This window comes from Monodelphis domestica, chromosome 1 (assembly GCF_027887165.1).
Source record: "Monodelphis domestica isolate mMonDom1 chromosome 1, mMonDom1.pri, whole genome shotgun sequence".
NCBI lineage: Eukaryota > Metazoa > Chordata > Mammalia > Didelphimorphia > Didelphidae > Monodelphis > Monodelphis domestica.
Window position 1 is genome coordinate 318,457,404 of NC_077227.1, and position 19,368 is coordinate 318,476,771.

Genomic DNA, 19,368 nt, shown 5'->3' on the forward strand with positions numbered 1-19,368 from the left:
AGTGGTCATGTGTGCCGCTCAGGCTACGGGGATTAATGTTCAAAGGAGACCCCAATATTGAGAGTATTAGCTAACTATTACAAGTGTGAGTGTTGTAGATCATACCTTTTCTTGAGTAGGAAAAAAAAATGTGGCCAGGAACCAGAGTTTAAATGATGATTAGACAGTGAATGGTTTTGAACAAGTTGGTTTAGGTTCACAAAATTGCCATATTTGAGGCCACAAGATCATATTGTATTCATAATTTATTTTGAAAACATTTCCCCAAAATATTAATATTTTTCCATTGTTGTGTTTAATTAAATTTTAGTCTTTTGGAACACCTTGTATGAAATGAAAAGGCCTTTCGTAATATTAATAGCTCACCAATTTTGATGCTTTATGAATCTTGAGTAGTAGAAGAAAGGCTTAATAACTTCAACCTTAAATGGGAGGTTATGTGTTTTCATTTTTAAACTGTTACGTAGTGAAAAGAATTCTGGATATGGATCCAGAAGACCTAGGTTTGAATCATAGCTCTTCTACTTAAAACCTTGTTAACTTTGGTGTAATCTCTTCTCTGCCTCTGTTTTGTCTAATAAAATTAAAGGTTATTTCTACAGTCCTTTCTGACTTCTGAGTCCTTGGATTGTGTGATTGGATCCTGATTACTACCAAAAAGTGTCATGCACATGCACATACCAGGCTTGTAATAAATGTTTAATGAGTAACAGTCATTTGAAGTGTTAGTAAGGTTGATACTTATACTTTCTAGGTGGCCGACAGATCCAAGATCAAAGAAACCAAAGAAATGGAATAAGTGCAACTACTGAGAAACATAATGAAAATGGGGTAGGTAATATTGAATATAATTTAATGCTTTTAAAATGTTCTTTATTGCTAAACAAGGATTCTAGAATAGATTTAATCTTTGAAAAAGCCACTTTTTTCTGAACCAAATTTGTTATTTCCATTCATTGCTCAAAAAGTGGGAGCAGGTTTTCAACACATGAATTGAATAGAAATAAAATAGATACTTTTTATTATTACAGCAAAGATTATTATTCCTAAAACTTTTGAGCTCATAGAGTCAGAAAAATTAGGGAAAGTATCATTGCAGGTAGTTGTGTACCCCATTTTTGGGGTGGTAATTATTTGAGTTTTTGGAGTATGGAATTGTGGAAAGAACACTTTGGCTTGTACTAGTTAAACTCTAAACTCTTCGCTTCTGAAGCTCCAACGCAACCTGTGATTTAAAGTCTTGACTAAGTTTTCTTAAATTCTTGTCAGATGCTAAGAAGAAAGAAATTTGTATATGAGACATAGGTTTAGATGAAAAGGATTAAGCAGTAGTGAGGGTTGGTTAAGAACTAAAATGAAATGCAAGTGGGGAATTATGGCAATATATGGAGAATCAGAATTTCATAGATCCTTGCTAAAGGGACATCTCAGAAGGGAAAGGAGATAGAGAAATAAGTTCAATCATGTATGTAACTTAGGAAAACTTGTTTGGAAATGTGTTATTATGTGTAATTGGTTTAAAAAATCACTTGATTAAAAACAATTAGATTTAAAAAAATAAAAGGGACCTCAGAGGCCATCTAATCCTTCCCCTTGTGAATTCCCTTTTTAATATTCCCAACAAACATTTTTCTAGCTTCTGCTTATATACCTCAAGTGACAGAGAATTTTCTACCTCACAGAACAACCTTTTCCATTGTCAAGCAGCTCTAATTGCTACAACAGTTTTCCTTAAGTTCATCCAGCTTATGTTTCTGTCCAATTTTCCCATATAATGTACCAAATACTTAAAGATAGCAAATGTTTCCTTTTCTATATGCTTTCCCAAGCTTTCCTTATTGAGGCCTAGTGTTTGAAAAATAGTAGTCATCATCAAAGTTATTACTGTTATTGTTCTTATATGATACTTGTCTTCTTGCAACTTTTATCCCTTCTCTTGATTCTAGCTCTGAAACCAATCAAAACAAGTCTGTATCAGCTTGCTCTATAAACACTTGAAGATTCAATGGGGAAATCATATGTCTCCTGAGAGCTCTAATTCTGGCTGATTAAACATATAACTTCCAATGTAGCTTTCCTTATGATTCCTTCTGTTCTTATTGGGGGGGGAGGGGGCAGGGAAAAAAACCCTTTCTCTGACCCTCTCTTCCTACTTTCCTTCATTAAAGAAAAAAAAGCCTAGCCCTTTAAAGAACTATTCACAGTCAGAAAATAAATATCTCATATTGACCAGATCAAAAAGCTTAAGTCTCATTCTGCACCTTGCATCCATCACCTCTTTTGTCAGGAGATCATCAGTAACTTAATTAGCAGGGATCATGGTTGCTCAATACTAATCTGATTTTGTAGCCTTTCAGAGTTGTTCTTCTTTATGTTGTTGTTAAAGAAGATATTGTTGTCCTGAATCTCTTTAATTCATTTTGCATCATTTCATATAAGACTTTTCAGGTTCCTCTGAAACCATCCATTTTTATCACTTCTTGTGGCACAATAATATTTTGTTCTATTTTTGTCCCATAATCAATTGAGCCATTCTCTAATTGATGGACATTCTTTGTTCATATTGAACTTTGAATTAGGTGAATTTGTGTGATCTATTTAACACATTTCCACATTCTAATTTGTGTTAGTTTTTGTGTAGTCTTATGCCTCTTCTTTTAAGTTCTCTTAAGCCAGGGGCTATGAAGGGACTTTTATCTTTCATTATTATATATTATTATATCTTTAACATTTCAAACAAGGTCTTGCCTATAATGTGTTCATTTGCTCATATGAATCTTGACATCAGAATGTTACTCTATATAAGGGCTATAATGAACCCTTTGTGGCTAAGTTTAAAAAAATCTGAATAGTTGGAGTTAATTTTTCCTATGTTGTAGTGACAATGATCTGGGTTTTCCCTGCTTTCCTCTCAGTAGCCACTGTGGTTACATAAGTAACAGAAGAATAAATGCTATAATATGGTATAGTATAGAAATATAGATTGGGATGTCCTATACTCATTAAATGTTTCCTAAGCAATAAAAAAGAATAATGATGATGATGGTAACACCTGCCTTTTATATTTATATACTCACATGAGCCTTAGAAAAATCCTGTGAGGTGTTATTACTCCCACTTTACCGATGAGAAAAATGGGGGGGGGGGGGGGGAGTGTCTTATAGGTAATGGCAGAGGTGGTATTTAAATCCAGGGCTTCCTGACTCTTTATACAATATTCTTCCCATTATGCCATGTTGCCTTTGAGTAGGCTCATGACTGCTATATTCCCTGTATGGGAGAATTGCTGAGAAGATCCACTTGTATGCTTGAATTGAAATACAAAATTGAGATTTTTATGTTTTCTTAGCATATTTATATCCATATGTGTATGGTAAATTGATTAGTTCTTGTAGTATGTTCATCTTGGATGAATTTCAAAATTTAAAAGTAACCCACATTGGAGTTAGGCAGTGTAATGTTCTGCTTCATGTCACTGAAATGGCCCAGCTATTCTTGAAAACAGTTTGGATTTACAACAGAAAAATTACTAAACTATCAAAATCTTTTGATTTAAAAAACTGAATTCATTACTGGGCATGTATCCCAAGAATATTAAAATCAAAGAGATAAGTACCATATATTTGGAAACATTCATAGCACCATTTATTGATTAGAAAATACTAATTTGTGATATGTGAATATAAAGTAATACTTTTTTTCTATAAGAAATAATAAGTGAATTCAGAAGAATATGAGAAGACTTTAAGAACTCATGTAGAAAAAAAAGAGCTAAACCAGGAGAACAGTATACACAATGTATAAGAATTAAGATAATATTTCTACCTAGATATATATTTTATAAATTTTATTGGAAAGGTAGACAAACGTACCTAAGTAACCTGACCGCGTGGTGCTTCGCCTGCCAGTCTCTTCCTCATTCCTTCCGCCCTCACTTGCCTGCTCTGCATCCTGACTTTTCTCTTCTCAGTTATCCCCTGATTCTCTTTTGATTCTCCCTTTCAGAAGCCCCAAACCAAACTCCAGACCTTTATTAATATGCCGGACATATGCAGACAAAACCTGGCACAACTATGCTATGTCAGGAATGTTTGATAGACAGGTAAATTTACTCAGGAAGGGGAGGGAATAAGCTTTCTTGACATAATGAGTATAATCTAGGATGTCCCAGAAGTTTTATAGCAGTTTTAAATTCAGAAGAATAAATGCTATAAAACATTTTGGAAGGTTAATTTAAATTATGATAGGCTTTTTCTTTTTTAATGAAAATATACCATAACTGCCATCTTATGCTATATATCATTATAGTTGGTTTTTGAATTTAATTCAACTGCTGATTAGTGACTGAAAGGATTGCATTTGTAATTTTAGCTTTAAGGTCATCTAAAGAAAGACGTTTTGGTCCCTTTATAACAGTTTTAACAGTATCCTGTAAGAAAAATGAAGATAATTCAAATGACCAGAGTGGTCATGCAAAAGGACTTCCTCTGTTGATCCACTGATTTAAGGAAATATTTGTCCAGAAACTTGCATACGTAATGAATAACAACAGCCTCATCTTGTTAAAATTATTTTTCAGAATTCTCAATACTAAATAAGTGTAAAAATAATGTAAATAATTAGACTTTCAAATAATGTCTTTGTAAAATTTTCAGTAGCATTCATAAAATTAAAACTTAAAAATTAAAACAGTATACTAAGTCTTGGGACACTCTCTATAAATAAAGTTTAAAAAGCAAACCAAAGAGCAACTAGGTGGCTTAGAGGATAGAGAGCCAGGACTGGAGACAGAATGTCCTATCATAAACAATGTTTGTAGATGGGGGTGGTGGTAAGTATATTGAGGAATGAGACCTAATCTCAGACATGCTCAGTGTATTTGTTGTATTTAAATACTTCTTTGTTATATGGGAGTATGTTCTGTGGAGAAAGAGCTTGGAGTGACTAAGAAATGATATTATAAATTTTTAAAATGAATGAACAGCATTCAGAATATGAAATAGGATTATTGTACTATTTCAGATGGAGGAGGGGTAGTTTAAAGTTCAAGGGTTTAATCAGCTTACTCTTGGGCAACACATGACATTTATTCTTTGTTGTTGGAATAGGAAGAGTGCCAATTCTAGAAAAATGCAAGTACTAGAGAATATTGGAAAACTTAAGAAGCTTAGTGTTATCCAGTGAGTTTTAGGATGAGTATGGTCAGAAACAATTGTATTTTGCTTTGGTAATTTTTTAGTTATAGTTTACCCTGCTTTGTTTTAACCTTTCAGATAACAAACTCTAAAAACTTAATCCCTCATAGAGCTATATAGCAAAATGAAGGGGGGAAAAAAGATCACCTATTTATGAAAACAAGCATATGTAAATTTTTGTCTATTTTTGGAACAATTTAAGTAACTAAAATTAACTTTTGTTACTTTGGGCATTATATTGTTCTTGGTAAGTGTGAACTTTAAATTACTCCACCCTACTTAGATCTTACATTATGGTGAAGATGGAATTATAAGCTCCTGATTGAACAATGAAGGTACTTAGTTCTTACTTTTTATTGAAGCTAGAACTTTTAAGTTAAGTCTAGTTTTAGATCTTAACACAAAAAGGTGTTAAGTAACTAGGAAGGGCAAATTAATCACAAAAAGGTCAAGTAACTAACAAAAGATGAATTTAACAAAGAAGTGTTAAGTAACTCAAAAGATATAATCCAATCACAGAAGATGAGAACTAAAGAATGGGCATTTAGAGGAGGGGACACAAAGGTAAAAAGATTTATATATTCGGCTCACTCCCTCTCTCCGGCGGAGATTTGGCTGGTGGCATTGTGCTGGGTCGGTGGCAGCGTGTTGGGCCTTTCTGCATCTTAACGTGGCTACAAGCTATTGTCCGGTTAAGTGGTGAGTTTCTGGCTGAGTTTTTTCTCCTTTACTTTCCAAACTTATTCTCTTAGAAGCCTCTAATCTCCTTCAGAGACCTAGCAGTGGAAATCTTGAACTCCCCCTGGCACAGGCCAGGCGGGATAAAAACCTATACCCTCTTCCCTCTTTCTCCTTAACTCCTTCCCTCTATATTAATGAAAATTACCATAAATTTCCAGACTGACTTGGGTATTTTATTTGGGATTTTTTCCTTTTTCCTTGGTGACCAATTAATTTGGATTTTAAGTCACAACCCTAAAATTATCTTTACAGAAGACTGATAATTACTTTTATTTAATCCTTAAGGTAACATTTTAGACAATGGATTTTTTCTTTTTTTTTTTAAACCCTTACCTTCTGTCTTGGAATCAATATTGATTCCAAGGCAGAAGAGTGGTAAGGGCTAGGCAATAGGAGTTAAGTGACTTGCCCAGGGTCACACAGCTGGGAAGTGTGAGGCCAGATTTAAACCTAGGACCTCCTGTCTCTAGGCCTGGCTCTCAATCCGCCGAGCTACCCAGTTGCCCCTGAATTCCTTTATTTTTAAATGAGATGACTTTAATAAATAAATAAACTAGTGATTCTTACCCTTTTTTGTATTATTAACCGTTTGTTAAAATGTTTCTTAATAAAATATACAGGATTACAAAGATAACCAAATATGTTGAAATTGATATTAAAATATATATTTTTAAAAATCCACCAAGTTGATGGATTCCAGTTTGAGAGTCCCTGCTTTACTCATTCATATTAAAGGCTAAATTTTGAAAGGCAGTGAGGCTTTGAGGCCTGCTACTCGGGGCCATCTGAGATCGTTGCAGGATTTTGACTTCTATATAGCTGTGTGACCTCAGGTAAATGACTTAATGCCTCAGTTTGTTCCTCTGTAAAATGGATATCTTAAGTATAGGTTTATTTTACATGGAGACTATTATCTTACTTATATCTCTTGTAAATTTTAAAGTGCTGTGGAATTGTCAGTTATTTTTGAGGGACTTCCCCCCCCCCCCTCCCCCTAGTTCTTTTTGGAGAGAAAAGGGGACATTTCATTTAAGCATGAGTTCATGAGGTCTTACCAAGGTGGTTGTTGTCTGAGTGGAGAGACAGCATGTGTGAAGGTAGAAAAGTCAAGATCTGGTAATGAATTGGGTAAATGGAGTGAAACAGAGTAAGAGAAGTCAAGAATTATACCCAAGTTTCAAACTGTGTTAGAAGAAGGATGGTGGTGCCCTGGGGAGTAATAGGAAAACTTGGAAGAGAATGCTGTAGTGCCTATGGTACCTCATCAACTGTAGATTTCCTTAAGTGATGCCATAGTATCCTATGTTTCTCTCATCTGCACTTTCTCATAGTTTTGCCTGAGTGGATCCATTCCTTGTACTTTGGTCATTGCTCAGGTTTTCAGGACATTGTGAAGATACCAATGTTGTCTGTTGGTTTTCTCTTGTTTTTACCCCATGACTTTACCTGTGTTTTTCAGTCATAGGTGAATCTATTACATACAGCTTGTTTTAAAAAAATAAATGTTAAATTAATCATAATAACACTAACATTATCTTAAGGAAACACACATATTTCACCAATACCTAAATTTTTTTTTAAACCCTTATCCTTCGGTCTTAGAATCAATACTGTGTATTGGCTCCAAGGCAGAGTAGTGGTAAGGAATAGGCAATTGGGGGTTAAGTGCTTTGCCCAGGGTCACACACGAAGTGTTTGAGGCCATATTTGAACCCAGGACCTCCTGTCTCTAGGCCTGACTCTCAATCTACTGAGCCACCAGCTTCCCCCTAAATATTTTCTTGTATTAACCATCTTTCCAACTATTCCCCTCCCCCATAAACCTGTCCTCATAACAATGAGTATAGTCAAACAAAATAAATTTGTGTTGTATTGGTCATGTCTGAAAATATATGCCTAATGTTTCCCCTACATTCACCTCTCCACCAAGATGGGAAGCATGCTTCATCATCAGTCATTATGAATCATTGCATCATTAGTCATTATAGGTCATTCAATTGATGATAGTTATTAAATGTCTTTACAGTTGTTTTCCTTTACTTATTTTTTGGTCATTGTGTTAGTTTTTCCTGATTCTCTTCACTTTGCTTCAATTCATAAAGTTCTTCCCAAGTTTCTCTGTATCTATCCTTTAAGCCATTATTTATAATGCAATAATACTCCATTATATAACCATAATAGGTTCAGCCATTTCCTAATTAATAGTCACCCACTTTGTTTCCAAGTGCAACAAAAATTGCTGCTCTAATTATATTTTTACTTATGGAGCCTTTCCCTTTGACTTTGATCTCTTTGGTGTTTATGCCTAGTAGTAGTATGGCTGGGGTAAAGTGTATATACATAATATACTGTAACTCCAAAGTGCTTTCCAGAATGATAGGTCTACTTCACAGCTCTATCAACCATGCATTAGTATATTGATTCTAACAAAATTGATATTTTCTTGCTGTTTTTGCCAATCTGAAAGGTGGAACTTTTGTGGTGTTTTAAGTTTAATTTTTGTAATTACTAATGATTTTAAAGTTTTTCATGTGGCTAATTATAGCGTCAGTTTCTTCACTTGAAAATTTCTATTCATGTACTTTGACTGTTTCCCTTAGGATGACTTCTGTCTTTTTTTTTTTTGGTGTTTTTCTGGGTCAACTGGGCTTCTCTTAGACCTTTTGTAGACTTTTGAGATCCTCATAGGCTATGAGACCAGATGAGATCTATCTCTCTCACCTGCCATTTTTTGGTTTTATAACCATGTGCATTTATTTTAATTTTTGCTTCTGCATGTTGGACTTTTTAAAGTCATACTTCTTAATGCAATAGAAGTATGAATATAACCAGTACATGCTATATAAAAATATAGGAGTTTTCAGGGCTGCCAACCTTGCAGTAAAGGTTGAGTAGTAGTATATTTCTCCTACATCAAAAATTTCTTTACAGAATTTTCTTACAATGAGAACAAAAATAAAAAATTATTTTTTGTGTTTTTGTATTGTTTTAAGATTTAAAACTTTAAATTTAAACTTCTAAAAAATTAAAAATTTTATTTTTGTTTAAAAACCCAATTTGTAATAATGCATGTGTGATGTTTATGGAAACTGATTTTATAATTAAAGTATAATTTGTTTTATTTAATATTCATAGAATTAACAAAAATACACTTTCTTGGGGGATTTTATGGCCTGTTTTGAGATAACTGGTCTGTCAAAAGAGTACTGGATTAGGAATCACGTTTCTTTTTATAAAAAATAATTATTTTTATTTTGTTAGGTATTTCCCAATTATATATAAAATTTTTTTTAATGCTTTAAAAAGTTCCAAATTCTCTCTCTTCCTCCTGCTCTGCCCCCTCCGGGGGGGATGGGAGAGAAGATTTGATATTGATTTTATATATATGTATATATGTATATATGTATACACACATAAATAAGCATGCAAAACGTAGTTCTATATTAGCCATATTGCTAAAGATAAGATAAAATAAAATGAAGTGGGGGGGAAGGAGTTTCACTTTGCATTCAGAGTTCATCACTCTCTGGAGGTAGATAACATCTTTTAGCACAGGTCCTTTGTCTTGGATCATCGTCTTGATTAGAATAGTTAAATTTTTCACAGTGGATCATCCTTAAAAAAAAAATATTGTTATACTGTATATGGTGTTGTCCTGGTTCTGCTCACTTTGTTTTGCCTCAATTCATATAAGTCTTTCTAGGTTTCTCTGAAACTCTCCTGCTCATCCTTTTAATTGCACTGTAGTATTCTGTCACAATCATATACTACAACTTGTTTTTCCATTTCCCAATTTATGGGCTTCACCTCAATTTCGAATTCTTTGCCACCACAAAAAAGAGTTGCTATAAATATTTTTATACAAATAACTCCTTTTCCCTTTAATCTCTTTGGGATACAGATTTAGTTGGATCAAAGGGTATATTTAGTTTTATAGCCCAAATTGTTCTCCAGAATGGTGGAATAACTTCACAGCTCCACAAGCAATGAATTAGTATCCAAATTTTTCCTCATCCCCTTCAGCATTTGTATTTTCCTTTTCTGTCATGTTATCCAATCTAACAGGTGGGAGGTAGATTCTCAGAGCTGTTTTCATTTGGGTTTCTTTAGTCAGTAGTGATTTAGCATATTTTTTTCACATGGCTATTGATACTTTGATTTCTTTTGAAAATTTCTTATTCCTATCCTCTGGGCATTTACTATAACAGGGGAATGACTTATTTTTATAAATTTGGCTCACTTCCCTATTCATTTGAGAAATAAGATCTTTATCAGAGAAATTTGCTTTAAAGTTTTCCCCCTGCTGGCCTCTTTTCCTTCCAATTTTGGGTGCATTAATTTTGTTTGTGCAAAAGTTTCTTGTAATCATGTAATCAAAGTCATCTATTATTTTTTTTGTAATCTTCTACATCTCTTATTTGGTCAGAAACTTTCATTATAACGTAGATTTAACTGGTACATTTTCCCATGCTCTCCTAATTTCTTTACAATACAGCTTTTTATGTCTAAATTATTTTTACTTTATATTGGTTTATTCAGTGAGATGTTGGTCTGTGTGCTTATTTTTGCCTAATCACTTTACAGTTTTCCCAGTAATTTTTGTCAAATGGTGAGTTCTTACTTGCCAAACTTGGGTCTTTTGTTTTCTCAAACACTAAATTACCATTGTAGGAGTCCGGTTTATAGTATTTTGCTAGTATTTTGGCAAGTTGCTTCACTTTTTAAGGATTGTCTCTAAAGAACCTTCTAGCTCTAATCTCCTATAACTGTTTCTGTAGCAAGAGTTCATTTAACTTTTATCGGGGAGAGGAAATTTACACTGTGGTTTAGAAGAGAATATATAGCCATACTTAGTGTCAAAGGAAAGGTATGAGGAGGTCTGACAACACTGCAAAGATGGGGAACTTTGTGGAATGCGTTTGTTTTTTTCTTTTTGTTTTACAAGGGATAACTGTGATGTAAAAACAAAATGTCAGAAAAAATGTACAGATATAAATAAATAAACCATTACCATTTGTGAAATGTGATATTTCTATATCATAACCACATAATTACATTCCTACAAATCTATATTTTGATATATTTCACTAAGATGGCAGATGGCCAGTTTCTACCATCTGTAATTTAGAAATCTAGTATCCTTGAGTCTCCTACCTCAAGTACTTGCTTTCTCTCCAGCTCCCACACGACCTTCTCTTACTCTCTTCTGACCTCTTTCCCTGGAGATTTCTATGGAATGATCATCTAATAACCTAAGACTTTGGTGAGGAAACTAATTCTTTCTACTTCTTATAGGGTTGATTTGGGGTGCTGTTACATGGCAATAGATGAACTACATAATTGGTAGAAGGAAGTGAGATGCAGAAAAAATTCAGAACAAGTGATTCAGTGTCTGTTAAGGAAAATGATAAGAGTTCTTTATTTTCTTCAGAGGCTCGTAAGGCATATAAGGCTGTTTTCCCTAGATTGCTGATCCTTTGGATTTTCTGTTTGCTTTCTGTAGTTTGTTAGTTCTTTTATTCTTAAACTCTTAGCTGTCTATTTTTTCTCCTGTAATCCTTGTTTCTAACAACTACTTCCCACTTTTCTCTCTGGCCTGGGAAACTTAAGTAACAAAGCTCTGCAAGAAATGAGTTTAAGTGAAAGAAAAATCTACTTACTGCAAAGAAAAATTTTGCAACAGTTAAAGCTGTTTACAATTTATGAGCTCTCTTACACATAGTGGCCACTCCACAAGTTTAAATCTCCAAGCCAATAGATGTAAATAAGAGTCTTATAAAAAGACTTTGAGGTAACATTTAACTTTGGCCTTGCTATTTTGTAACAATTAAAAATAAATTATATTCCTTTTTATACAATTTTTCTAAAAATTCATTTTTTCTCTAATATATTTCTCTAATAATCCATCATTATTTCTTTTGGACAAATCTGTTTTTGTCATATGTTGTAGCTTACTCATGCCAACTAGATTCTTCTATGTAGTCCTTTGAATCTCAGATTCATACATTTTGAGATTGCAATATTCCTTGACATTTAGCCTTTGTGTTTTTGTTGTTGTTTGTTTGTTGGGTCTTTGTTTTTTAAGTGAATCTTGGAGTCATTAAAAGAACTTTGCAGTTTCCCAGAAGCAATGCAGGGTAGTTTCTCTTTCATTAGCAGTATTTGTTCCTGATAAATATGTATTAATAGGGGGGAGCTGGGGAGCTCAGTGGATTGAGAGCCAGGCCTAGAGATGGGAGGTCCTAGGTTCAAATCTGGCCTCAGACACTTCCCAGCTGTGTGACCCTGGGCAAGTCACTTGACCCCCATTGCCTAGCCCTTACCACTCTTCTGCCTTGGAGCTAATACACAGTATTGACTCTAAGACGGAAGGTAAGGTTTTTTTTTTTTTTTAATGTATTAATATGAGAGACAGACACTGGACTATAGGCATTTTTCATCCACTTTTTTTTTTCTATGTGGATAGTTTTAGTGGATGGTAATCTTTTTAGAGTGACTGGATTTCATGTAGGAAGTTTTGCAGTATTCTGGGGCTTGTTGCAATCAGTATAATATCAGTAGCAAAAAAGAGCATTGGTAATTGCTTTGTTGAATACCATATGCCCTCACCTGGTATTGCCATTCTTATTGGCTTCTTAGGATCCTGATTTATATATCTAACCAACATAGGAATTTCTGAAGGAGCCTTCCATTCTTGCTGTCTCTAGATTTAGATATGTCTCTAGTTTCACTAGGAGGCTATTGGGTTGTTTGCTTGTCCTGTGGCAACTTTACTGACATTCCTCTTTGCTATTTTTTGTGGATTTCTGACCAACTTTGTATGGAATTTTGAGGTGGAAAAAATTACTTTAAAAAATACTGTAACTTCTCTTTGGATTTCTTGACATTATTCATCTTGGTACAATTTTAATTTTTTGGTGGAGTAAGTATAGGCATAAAAAAAGGCTACATAGGGTCAGTTGGAGCTATCTCCAAAAATAGGACATCTTAATAAAGTCTTTCTGATGGATAGATCCAAGAAACCACTAGAATAGTACTATTTTGTCAAAGGTGTAATCTTTGCAGTATAAGTCAATTAGCCATGACAAACTGGTGTGTGATGATGAAGCTATGACTTTAGGAATCCATTCCACTGTTAATGATAGAAAAGAGGGAAAACTGAAAGTATTATTGTGACAGCAGGCCCAAAATTAGGTTTTCTTTGCAGTAATGTATTCTGCAATCAGAGGGATTTATGGGGAAGAAAGGATATATTGTAGCCTTGATAGTGACATAGCTGTAGCCGACCTACATGCTGCTGCAATCTCATATCCTAACTAAGAAGAATAGGAATAGCTAATATTTGTAATGTACCTACTATGTGTATCTGAGATCAGATTTCAACTTGATTCTTACTGACTCCAGGACCAGTGCTTTATCAAACACTGTACTGTATCTGTAAGTATGTCATACCTTTTGTTTTTAGATGAAGGAGAACAAGAAGTATGATCAATTTGTGGATTGAGTGCTGGGCTTTTAAAGTCAGAAAGACCTATGTTCATATTCTAGCATCAGACACTTTTTACTTTGGGCAAGCCACCTAACGTCTGTGCCCTGGTTCCTCAGTGGTAAAATGAGGATGATAGCTCTTGCCTCTCGGGGTTGTGAGGATCAAATGAGAATAATTATAAAGTTCCTGGCACATATTAGGTGCTTCATAAATGCTTGTTCCTTTCCCCCTTATTTTCCCATAGAGGCAAGTCAAGAACCACCTGATATATTATACATATCCTTCAAAGGTGGGTCCTCTGAGTGGCATTAAGAAAATTCTTGAGGGGCAACTAGGTAGCACAGTGGACTAAATCTCGAGATAGGAGGTCCTGGGTTCAAATCTGGCTTTAGACATGTCCTAGCTATGTGACACTGGACAAGTCACTTAACCTTAATTTGCTAGCCCTTGTTACTACTTATTGATACTAAGACAGAAAGTAAGGGTTTAAAAAACAAACATGAAACCACCCCCCTCCCTACCCCCCCAAAAAATTGTCAGGCAGAGGTGGCTGGATTATCTTTGGTTAAGGGTATATGGTCCTATGCTTATGGCAACATATCATTATTATAATCATGTCCATGTCCCACAAACCTAATCTCTAATTAATACTGTTCTTTTGAGGACATCAACCTGGTTATTCAGTTGGGCAGAAGATGTATGATGTCTCTGAAAGGTACTAAGATGCCTCACTTCAAACGGCTCAGCCTGTGACTCAGATCAACTCCTACTCTGCACCAGCAATCTTTTCATGTTAGCAGTGCCGCCACTCTTTGGCCACATTTTCCAACAGCCATAAAGAGCACATACACTTGAGCCAGGACCTGCCAGAGTATATGGTCTGTTTGGAATGGCAACTGCAAAACAGACATTGTTATGTTGCCTATGTAATCAATAGATTCCACGATCATGTGGGTCATTCTGCTGTACAGTATGTGGTAGACCCAGAAACAAGTGATGACAACAATGACCACAACTCCACAACCAACTTGCTTAACCATTGTTTTTTTCCTATTCTACTCTGCCTTTCTACAGATTATGGGGTTCAGTCAATCCTTGAGGTGCCAATTGTATTGGAAAGGATACTGAGGAGATATTTCTAGTTGTAATAAATGGGATACTCTGGCTTGACTAGAGAGATACTAGGGGAAATATGAGAGTGCCTAGTTGTAATGGAGATAGAGATACTTCTGAGAGATAGAGAGATACTACTAGAGGGGATACCCTGGGGTTGCCTATTGATCACTGCTGATGGCTGATAGATCAAGAGATATTTCCTACCCTCCACCCTTCACCTCCCAGTTTCGACCCACACCCTCCTGCCTCCCTTCCCCTTCCCCCTGTTAGTCAGTCACCCTTCTAAGTAATTCAAAGGTGAACTGTTAGGTTTAGAGAAGATACTCTTATTCTCCTTCTCAAGTAAGGAGGTTTATTGGGGAGGACAAGGATGGAAGATGAGGTGAGAGGGATGAGGTTTTCCCTAATCTATAAGGAGGGTTAGGAGGATTTTGGGAAATGTCAGTCCTGTCACAGCTGTGACACAAAAGTCTGTCAGGGAGATGGGAGGACAACTGTTTGATTTTCTTCCTTCTTCCTTCAAACTCAGATCTCAAATATACAATCAGTTCTTCACACTCCTTCAGCCTAGGACAGAAGCTAACAGGGGTCCAATTCAGAGCTTCTTCCCCCTTCAGCCTGGCTTGACTCTCCAACTGTCTTACCTGGGAACATTCTATTTGGAATGTTCTTTTTTGATTGACAGCTGAGGTTCTTTACTTTGTTTTGCATGCTTGTCTTGTCTTGTAAATCCTCTCTTACACATAACATGCCAGTCACATTCATTTCAAACTTGGTGCAGTCCATTAGTAACTACTTTTTCTACCCTCTTCCTACCCTTTTTAACTTTCCTTTATATGTTGAAATGTAAGCTGCTTGAGAGCAAGAACTGTCTATTTGTTTGTATTTGTATTTCCAGAGTAGCACAGTGCTTAACACATAGGAAGCTCTTTTTTAAATGCTTTATCTAATCATATTTATCTTGCAAAAAGCTGAGCATCTAAAAAAAATTTTTTTTAAACCTCTACTGTCTTATCTTAGAATCAATACTGAGTATTGGTTCTAAGGCAGAAGAGTGGTAAGGACTAGGCAATGGGGATCAAGTGACTTGCCCAGGGTCACATAGCTAGGATGTGTCTGAGGTCATATTTGAACCCAGGACCTCCTGTCTCTGGGCCTGATTCTCAGTCCACTGCCAGCTGTCCCCTAAAAAATTCTCATGTTCTTTAATGCTCATTCATTTTAAGTGGAGAGCCTTTAATTGTCTCTGTTCTCTGAATGCCCTAAACCATTTAGCCAAATGCATTGCTGCCACTAAGGAATGAGTGTGAATAAAAATTTTATCTCTTTTGTCTCTCAGGGTTCTGTTAAAAACTCATCTTGTTGCTCATAGCTTAGCAAGTTGGGAGTGTGCTGCTGTGATTGATTTATATCCTTCTCATAAATGGAAAGTATCACTAGTAAACCAAGCAAAACAGTCTTTGTCAGGAGCCAAGTCCTTATAGACAAGGGCCTGTTGGGTTTGTGGAGGAGACAAATCATTGTGGGTAGGCTTGGAGGCCTTAGCTCCTGATATTGTTACAGTCCTTTCATGAAAGATACTAACCCTTGAGGGACATGACCTTGTATGTTATCATTTCCATTTAATAATGAAAGTCTCTTTTCCCCTATATGTCTTATTAGAGGAAGCAATTCTGAATGAAAGACAGTGTGATCCTCTGTCATCTGTTCAGGGGTAACCAAGGCACAATAACTTGAAAGCAGTTGTTTCTCAAAGGATAGTGAGTGGTTATTTCAGGGGGTTAACAGCTAAAGAAGCATAGTCATTTAAGCTGGCCACCTGGTCATTATGAAAAGATACCTCTGAGATTATATTCCCCAAAGGATTGTAAGTGCCAAGGAGAAAGTCCAGAAAGCCCCTATTAAATCTTTTAGGGCTTAAGCACATTGTAGTTCCTGGCCAATAGAGGACAGATTGATAAATACAAACAGTTCTGCTATATAGAATTCCTAAAATTCACTAGTCTCTGCAAAGTTAAAACCACAGAGCCTAGGGGGAAAATAGGGTTATGGGCATAATGCTTAAAAACTTCATCAGTGACACATTAAAGAAATGATAGGAATCCGAAAAATAGCACAGTTTTATGAATGTTTAATTTAGTTAAGAAACACAGAAATATTACAATAAATAGTGGCTATGGCCTTGTTATGGGACTGTAGGATCACATTAGGCAATGAAACTGATATTTGTAACCCTGGCCACATAGGTTATTTCTTGTCAGAGATCAGGGGGTGAGGGGAAGAGGGAGTATTGTGGGGCAGGACATTAGTGGTAGAGATGACGGCAGGTGGGAAAAAAGCATTTATTAAGCCCTCACTGTGTGCTAGGCACGTCGCTAAATATTTTGTAAATATTATTTCATAGTAGAACTTGGAAGTCTTAAGTAGCAGCCACACTTCCACATCACTAGTTGGGCTGGGGAAGAGGAGAAAGGGAATAGGGAACATTTTTGAGCCAAGAATTAGTGGGTACATAACCTGGGGTAATTTGAGGTACTTCCCCCAGGTGTATTGATCTGTGATCTGATTGTAGGCTCTTTAGGCAAGGAGGATAGAAATACAATTTTAGGACTTTGACAAGAATCTTCTGAAATCCCAGGGAACTTTGTTGTTGGTAACTTTTATCTACTTTTACTTTCTCTTGAAGACTGCTTGTGAATGTTTTTTTTTTTAAATTAAAATAATTTTTTATCTGAATTCTCAAGCTTTGGGTGATTGTTTCAGATCAGGAACCAGTATTGGGACACTAAGCTTCTGTTTCCTCATCTGTAAAAAAGAGAGGATTGGGATATATGGTCTCTGCAGTTTCAGCTCCAGATCCTTTGATGGAATCCTCTAAATGATGACTATTATTATTCTCATTTATTATTTTATTAACTGAATACAAAGTTGTTTTAAATAATTATGAGTTACAGTTTATTAAGATGAGTAGAATTCATGGTTGGCTTAGTCTATCCAACATTAGCTTCCCTCCCATCCCCTCCACTTGGCAAAATCCTCTAGCCTAAAAAGGCTACCATCGATTGTTAAGAATCAGCAAGCCTTCTTTTCATGTTAGCTAATAACCAAAAAAAGCTACATTTAGTTAAAACCTTATTTTTTAATATTAGTTGCTATTGCAGTCCGGCTTTTGCAAATAGCAATGAGGAAAATGGAATTGGATTGTATAGAAGAATTTACAGTGAATGACCTGTGGAGTTTGATTTTTTAAAAATAAGAAAAGGACCCAGCAGGTAGCTCAGCTTTAGAAATTTTAAAAGTCTTTGTGTGCGTAGGCGCGTGCGCATGCGTGTGTGTGTGTTTTAAAGGTCACAAACTGATTTATTTTTTATTACTGGTTAAAGAAATGTTTAATGAAATACATATTTGATAAAACGTTGCACCAGATTCCAATAATCTTTGGGCATTTTGTTTTAATAATTGCAATACATTGATTGGGTGAAGGGAAGGATAGTAATACAGAGGGAAACATATAAAAATATTGATTTTAGTAACAGGAAAAGGTATGGAGGGTTTGGGAATAGAAGGAAATGAAAGGTAACTGCTAACACAAGCCCAGATATTAAACCCTATAATACCTATCCTAAAATCTAAATACGTTTCTTAAAGTCCAACAGGGTAACAGAATCTCACACACAAGAGTCCTTGTGATGAACCAGGAGTCCCAAATGATGTTCACAGATGATCCTAGCAGGGTAGAGGTCTTTCTCCAATCAGACTGTCCAGCAGTCTGACCAGATATGTACTCTCACCCCAGCTGAAATCCTCAAAGGCCATATGTTGATGGATGATCAGGATCTTTTCAGCAACACCTAACTCCTCCTGCTCTTCCAAAGAGAATGGCAGTTTGGGGGGGGGCCCTCCTCAACTGCTTGGAACCTTGACCCAGTAGGCTCATGAGATTCTAAGTCCTGTCAATCATTTGCAATTGCTACCTTTCCTAGATACAATTAAAAAAAAAAAGTCAAAGCAACTACTTGTTCTATGACCCTGTGTATTCAGTGTCCCATGTCAATTCTTTTTTTTTCTTTTTTTCCCCCTTTTAAACATCATTTTATTTGGTCATTTTCAAACATTATTCATTGGGGACAAAGATCATTTTCTTTTCCTTCCCCACTTCCCACCAACCCTCCCATAGCCGATGCACGATTCCACTGGGTATCACACGTGTCCTTGATTTGAACCCATTTCCATGTTGTTGGTATTTGCCTTAGTGTGTTCATTTAGGGTCTCTCCTCAATCATATCCCCTCAACCCCTGTAGTCAAGCAGTTGCTTTTCCTCGGTGTTTTTTCTTCCACAGTTTGTCCTCTGCTTGTGGATAGTGTTTTTTTTTTCCTAGATCCCTGCAGATTGTTCAGAGATGTTGCATTGACACTAATGGAGAAGTCCATTACCTTCGATTGTACCACAGTGTATCAGTCTCTGTGTACAATGTTTTCCTGGTTCTGCTCCTTTCGCTCTGCATCACTTCCTGGAGGTTGTTCCAATCCCCATGGAATTCCTCCACTTTATTATTCCTTTGAGCACAACAGTATTCCATCACCAAAATATACCACAATTTGTTCAGCCATTCCCCAATTGAAGGGCACCCCCTCGTTTTCCAATTTTTGGCCACTACAAAGAGCGCAGCTATGAATATTCTTGTACAAGTCTTTTTCCTTATTATCTCTTTGGGGTACAAACCCAGCAGTGCTATGGCTGGATCAAAGGGCAGACAGTCTTTTAGCGCCCTTTGGGCGTAGTTCCAAATTGCCCTCCAGAATGGTTGGATCAGTTCACAACTCCA

The 19,368-nt window shown here is 35.8% G+C and overlaps 1 protein-coding gene and 1 non-coding gene across 20 annotated transcripts in view; both read left to right on the forward strand.

Annotated features, from left to right (window-relative positions):
• The window catches only part of PPP1R13B (protein phosphatase 1 regulatory subunit 13B), a 163,880-nt gene that overhangs the window by 81,639 nt on the left and 62,873 nt on the right, over nucleotides 1-19,368 (forward strand). For 17 of the 19 annotated variants that reach the window (XM_056811185.1, XM_007473485.3, XM_056811194.1 and 14 more), the window contains one exon: nucleotides 755-831. The exons of the other annotated variants lie outside the window; for them this stretch is intronic. In XM_056811185.1, coding sequence (XP_056667163.1) covers nucleotides 755-831 — 77 coding nt within the window. The remainder of the gene's footprint in view (nucleotides 1-754; nucleotides 832-19,368) is intronic. 19 annotated transcript variants of the gene reach the window in all.
• On the forward strand, nucleotides 8,708-8,852 carry LOC130456792 (small nucleolar RNA U109). The gene has a single exon (XR_008915825.1). It is a non-coding gene; the product is annotated as a small nucleolar RNA U109 (small nucleolar RNA).